The 6000-nt window shown below is 38.2% G+C and overlaps 2 protein-coding genes across 3 annotated transcripts; one reads left to right on the top strand and one right to left on the bottom strand.

Moving 5' to 3' along the window:
• On the top strand, positions 1–3532 carry LOC130741175 (AT-hook motif nuclear-localized protein 5-like). Of its 2 annotated transcripts, none has more exons than XM_057593990.1 (5): positions 1–656; positions 1616–1683; positions 2289–2420; positions 2640–2798; positions 2883–3019. In XM_057593990.1, the coding sequence occupies exons 1-5, from the start codon at positions 155–157 to the stop codon at positions 2934–2936; spliced, it is 915 nt and encodes a 304-aa protein (XP_057449973.1). In that variant the 5' UTR covers positions 1–154; the 3' UTR covers positions 2937–3019. The 2 variants fall into 2 exon arrangements, with proteins under 2 accessions (XP_057449973.1, XP_057449972.1); XM_057593989.1 differs by having other exon boundaries at positions 5–656; positions 2995–3532.
• A 250-nt stretch (positions 3533–3782) lies between these two features.
• LOC130741174 (probable xyloglucan galactosyltransferase GT20) lies at positions 3783–5508 on the bottom strand. Its single transcript, XM_057593988.1, has one exon. It carries the CDS (start codon positions 5481–5483, stop codon positions 3849–3851), a length of 1635 nt encoding a protein of 544 aa, XP_057449971.1. The 5' UTR covers positions 5484–5508; the 3' UTR covers positions 3783–3848.
• Positions 5509–6000: the final 492 nt, after the last annotated feature.

The following is a 6000-nucleotide window of genomic DNA, read 5'->3' as shown; positions in this document are numbered from 1 at the left end:
GGGCCCAAGTGAAGTGTCACTCTTTGCTTCTCTTTCCTTTTCTTCTGCAGTGTTCAGTCAAAACCCTAGATTTTCAAATCTACCTTCAATGTGTGATCTTCTTTGAGCTTCTCAATTTCCTGCATTTTCCCTCAACAATTTTCTCAGTAAATGCATGGATGGGAGAGAAGCTATGGCATTCTCTGGTGGCTCTGCTCCGTATTACATTCATAGAGGAGGGGTTGGTGCCTCTGATCAAGGGACACAGAGTGGAGGCTTCCAACTCCAACCACCCTCTGGGTTCAGACCTTTGTCAAATGCACGGTCTGGTTCTGCATTTGCAGTAGACCATCAACCTCAACATGGCAGTTTTAGTCCTCATGGTGGTGGTGGTGGTGTTAGCATAGGTGGTTCTTCCTCTCCTGGTACTGGTACTGGTGGTGGTGGTGGTGGTGGTGGTGGTGGAGGAGTGTCTCCTTCAGGTGTGCCTGGGAAAAGGAAAAGAGGGAGGCCTCGGAAGTATGCTCCTGCTGATGGACAAGGACAGGTTTCTTTGAGACTCTCTCCGATGTCTGCTGCCACTGCTAACTCCTCCCCGGGTTCGACAACGCCTTCCCAGAAAGGCCGTCGAGGGCGCCCACCGGGAAGTGGAAGGAAGCAACAGCTAGCTGCATTAGGTATATTTATATCATATGAGAATCTTTGTCTATTATATTAGAATTTGAGATTTGGCTGCTATAAAGTACTAAATGGTTCATTTTAGTAGAAAAAAATGTGGAGTTATGATGACTGTTATTAAGTAGTTTTTGTCCACATTAATGTTGCCAACATGGTACCAAGATTACTCTATTGAAATTATTAAGTTGCTTACAAATTCATTTTTCGGGGATCAAATTGTATGTATTTGCTCTAATAAAATTGACGGATAAGATCATGATGAAATAAGTGTACATTTAAATGAACTAAGGTGTTGTTGAAATTGAGTTTTATGTTAAATTGGGATAAATAATAGATAACCATTTTAATTTCTGATTAGCATCCTGTGACTTCTAAATTTTCCATTTTGCTGTTGTATTATAGTGAAGGAAAGGAGTGGGTGGGTGTGCTTTCTTTTTCATACTATTTTTTTTTCCATTTGAAGATGCTTTATAGTTTAAACTGGTAATTTCCATTTCCAACTTTAGTTTAACCTTTATCTGTTTGAAGTTTTATCTATGTTTTGCCATTTTTGTGTTTTACATCAGTGGTCCAGGGTATTAGCATTTGGTTTCTCTTGATATGGTTACTTGTTAGTCATAATTTCATAAATCCTGCTTCAGAAATCCATAAATCAGTCATAATTGTACTACATAGATCTCCCGGACTCATATAAGACTGACTAAACTGAGGAAGTTATACAGAAACAAGTACCCATCATCATTGTTTCTGATGTTGATCTTTTGCATACATGCTGCATTACTTAATTATTTCGCAGTCCAGATTCAACTTTCTGGTCTAGACTCCCAAAAAAAATCATTTATTTTTGTATTTTATGGTATTGATGGTAACTCATGGCTGTATCATGGAAATCGCTATCTTGGTGTGTTTTGCCTTGAGGTGTGTGAACTTCTAACATTTTTTGTTTATATCTTCCTAGGTGAATGGATGAACAGTTCTGCAGGACTAGCTTTTTCACCTCATGTTATCACCATTGCAGCTGGGGAGGTAGTTATATACTTCCATCTAACCTTCTCTATAACCCTGAATATAATGGCATTGAGGCTGCATGCATCGAAACAGGAGATGATTGTTTGCTCATGTGGGGTTCTTTTACATTTTAATATTGCATTTGTATAGTGGTACCAGAGTCATTGTTGACAACTTTGACATCAATACCAGGAAAAAAAATTGATTTGCACCCTCCAGTTGCATCAAAAAAGCATCAGATGAAGGATCTTTTGGAACAAAGTGTGCTCCTCTGTTTTTGTTCAAGATATTGATATTTAAATGATAATTTGCCATTCATGACATGCAAGCCGCATGGATGATTAATATAATTGGAAATAACTGCAGGCACACATGGATGGAGTAGTCACGTAGATTGAGATTGCCAATGACATATAAGTTATAGAATGTTAACTCACACATAGACATGGTTTGAGCTGATAGCATGCAAAACTGATGATAATTGATGGAAGTATTTGATTTTAATTTCAGCTATGAAATACTTACCATAGTTTATTTATTCATATATTAAACCGTCTAGATTTTTAATTAATGTTGCACTTTACCTAAGAAGTTTCTTCAATGATGCATTTTCTTTGTTTCAGGACATTGTTGCAAAGCTGTTGTCATTTTCACAACAGAGACCAAGGGCTTTATGCATTTTGTCAGGATCTGGGACAGTTTCTTTAGTCACCCTGCGCCAGCCAGCTTCGACTAGTGTCGGTGTTACGTATGAGGTTAAATAACTAAACACTAGTTACCTCCACTACTAACAATTTTACCGTTTTAAGTATCAATTATCATCCTAATGTCTCCTCTCTATTCCTCTCAACATTATCAGTTTAGGGAGTAGATCACAACGGGTACTAAGTTAATTGACTTAGTTCTGTACCATTAAAGTATGTAAGGTTTGCTCCTATGACACAATAGTGAACATTTTTTTTTGCATTTTGCAGGGCCGATTTGAAATACTGTGCTTGTCTGGTTCTTATTTGGTTGCTGAAGATGGTGGACCTCACAATAGAACAGGTGGCATGAGTGTTTCCCTTTCAAGTCCTGAAGGCCATGTTATTGGTGGTGCTGTCGCTAGGCTTATTGCTGCAAGCTCTGTGCAGGTATGTTCTTAAATGCAATCTTGATGTCCTTATACTTCTGGTCTTTCTTATTCTTGTTTCATCTCATTCATGATCTTCTGCCAGAAGTATATAACTATTAAGTTAAACAACTCCAAGGTGATATTGTATTGGAGGTAGTGGAGACTCAAACCTTTCCCTCAAAACCAATAAGAAAATGAGAACTTGCTTGCTGCAGGTGGTAGTTTGCAGTTTTGTATATGGAAACTCTAAGCCAAAGACAACAAAGCAAGGGTCCACAACAAAAGATGAGGATGATTCAGAGCCTCAGAGTAGTGATAAGTTAGCTTCACCAGGCAGTGCTGCACCACCAAATCAAAACTACACAGCATCTGCAGCAGGCATTTGGCCTGCATCAAGGCCTCTAGATATGCAAAGTGCACACCAGCAACACACTGGTATTGACCTGATGCGTGGGTGAAAATTTATTATGGAACAGAAGAGGCATTGTGGGTTTGTGTATATACATTATATATATATTTATCTCGTTGTAAATTAACTGAATTTGTGAGCATTGTGACTCACCATTGGTAGGTGATAAGTTCGCACTAACCTATGCTGTAACAAATGGATCGTTTCAGGGGTAAGTAACAATCATGATTTATGCCAAAAAAAAATGTCTGGTGAATGGAATGCAAAAAAGTGAAGATTGAGTGGAGTGTGTTGTGTTGAGTGCTAATGGTACCTTGGATTCAAGGTAAATGAAACGCCCGTAATTGCAAGTGCACGGTTTTGTCGAGTGGTATATTATTCTCACAGTAACTGTTGTTGATTACCAGTTATCTACAAATTCAGATTATATAGACAGAGGCCATGCTCAACAATAGCTCCATAAAAAGTTATGTAGTACTTACCTTGTCATTAAGTAGGTAAACTAGGAGAACATTTGATTATCGTTACAAGTATTGTTAGTAATGGTAGATAAAAGTTGCCTGTAACGATTTTGCTACCCTCATCAAAAAAATGTAAAGAAAAACAGCAGTTTATATTATTGAAATTATCAAATAAATAAACAAAAGAATGCAGTCAAATTCAATCGTTGTGTGCTTCATCTAATCTGCTAACCCTCTCAAGCAGATTGTTCATTGTAATGGCAAATGCATCCTGAAACTTCTCGAGCTCAGAGTCATGATCCCCATATACTAATCCAGGCAATAGCTCATATATAATATACCTCCTCATGTTTTCCCTCTCTCTTGATGAAATATTGGCTAGCTTCTCCACCACATTGACATTCATTTTTGTAACCTCATTTTTGTCCATAAACACAGAGTACTTATCATGGTCATCAGGTAAATGCCATGGATATTGGTAGTAGGCTGTGAAAGGATCAAAAACAACTGGGATGCAACCTGATATCAGAGAATCAAAAACAGATTTTCTTGTTGGGCTGTCCCCTGGAGGCTGCAGACAGAACTCAGAGTCAACAAAAAGTTCTATAATTGACTCTGGTTCATAACACTTGGCAGAACTGCAATTCAGAAACTTGCATTTGCCATCACTAGTTGAAGTACATTGGTCAATTAACACTGACCTTATGTTGCCCTCTGCACCAGCTCGTGCCGCCCCAGCAAAACTGACAAGGTTTCTACGATTCGATTTAATGATCTTCAGTTGCCAAGCGATGATATCATTGTCTGAATGTGGGTGGAAATAAGATGGATGTGGAATTCCAATATCGTTCACATGCCATGGCTGGCGTTCAATCAAGAGCTTCATGGGATTTTGCATTTTGTCGAGCTCTAACAATCTAGTACCCCAAGGAGAGTTGCTAGTTCTCCTAAAATCCCATGAAATTTTACCCAACACAAACACATGATCCTTACCTGAATTCCTGTTCCATGATCTTTGTCTCTCAAGCCACTTCACTAGCTCCAAACCCAAACTGTCCTTCACATCATTTGAAACATTCTTGAAGTGCCATCGCAAGATATCCAAACCGCCATAGAATGGGACATAGAAGAGCTTTGCATCATTTTCATTGTAAACCCTGCATGGATGCTTCAACACCCTTGAATGAAATATGAGTTCAAGTGAGTACTGATGAGTTTGATACCACCCTTTACCAAGCTTGGATATTGGCTCACCCAAGCCCTTGTTACTGATATATCTGCAGAAATCCTGCCATGGAACCATGTCGCGGCATTGACCCACCAAGTCATTGTTAAACTTCGAGGGCAAATCATACACGTATATTCCTCGACCATCACAAGTTGCATAGTTTTTATCTGATTTCCAGGATCTATGAACCTGTAATTGCTCCTCAATGACCTTCACAGCATTTGCAGCCTCCTCATTTATATCGGTGTTAGCTACTCTACTCGTGACCGGGATACTTGGAAACTTACCCAACTCAGTTGCATTGCTCTCAATTCCAGGAGTAAAAGAATTGTTTTGGTTTGTGGAAATTGGGATTTCAATGGAGGGATGGGTGCCTGCAGAGAGACAATAGAGGCTACTGAGCTTCCTTGTAGAGAAACAAACATGAATGATATTTCCAGTTATAACGGTGGAGAAGGAAGACCACATGTAAATAAGGATTAGAATGAAGACTGTGGCAGAGATTCGGCTAACAAAGTTGTATAGAATAGTAAAGCCAAAATAAGAGTGTGTAGGTTCTGGTTTTCTTGATGATTTTGATTTTTTTCTGGATACAGACACGGCCATTTTCAATGTGAGAATTAAGACCCCTAACTTCTGGTTTTTCTAGTAGAGAATTTAATCATCATATTCTCACCAAATTATCATGCAAGCACGTATACTGAATTTCCTTTGATTAAATAACAATACACACGTCTATGTACATTGGAGGAAAATATGATGTGTTTGGTGAGTGATCGTGCTCCCAGATACAATATGTTCACAGGTTGTCATACAGTAGAGGTTGACATTCATGATGCAATTATTAATTAACATGAGTCCCAGAATCTATATTCAATTGCCACAAAATTAGTAACCATACATAAGATAAAAGCTAGCTGAATTTTTCTCAAGTCCAATTAATAAAAAATAAAAAATAAAATCAACGAAGGGATACAAAAAATTGTGAAGCACTTTGAATCATTTTAACCAAAATCAATCAGAAAAAATATTATACAGAGAATTGTTTTTAGGTATCTGACTTCTTGCGGTTTCCAAGGAACTGAACTAGAACATTGAGTTTAACAAATCAAAGAGCCCTATT

Source organism: Lotus japonicus, chromosome 2 (assembly GCF_012489685.1).
Source record: "Lotus japonicus ecotype B-129 chromosome 2, LjGifu_v1.2".
In the NCBI taxonomy this organism is placed as follows: Eukaryota; Viridiplantae; Streptophyta; class Magnoliopsida; order Fabales; family Fabaceae; genus Lotus; species Lotus japonicus.
This window is presented reverse-complemented; position numbering and strand designations above follow the sequence as displayed.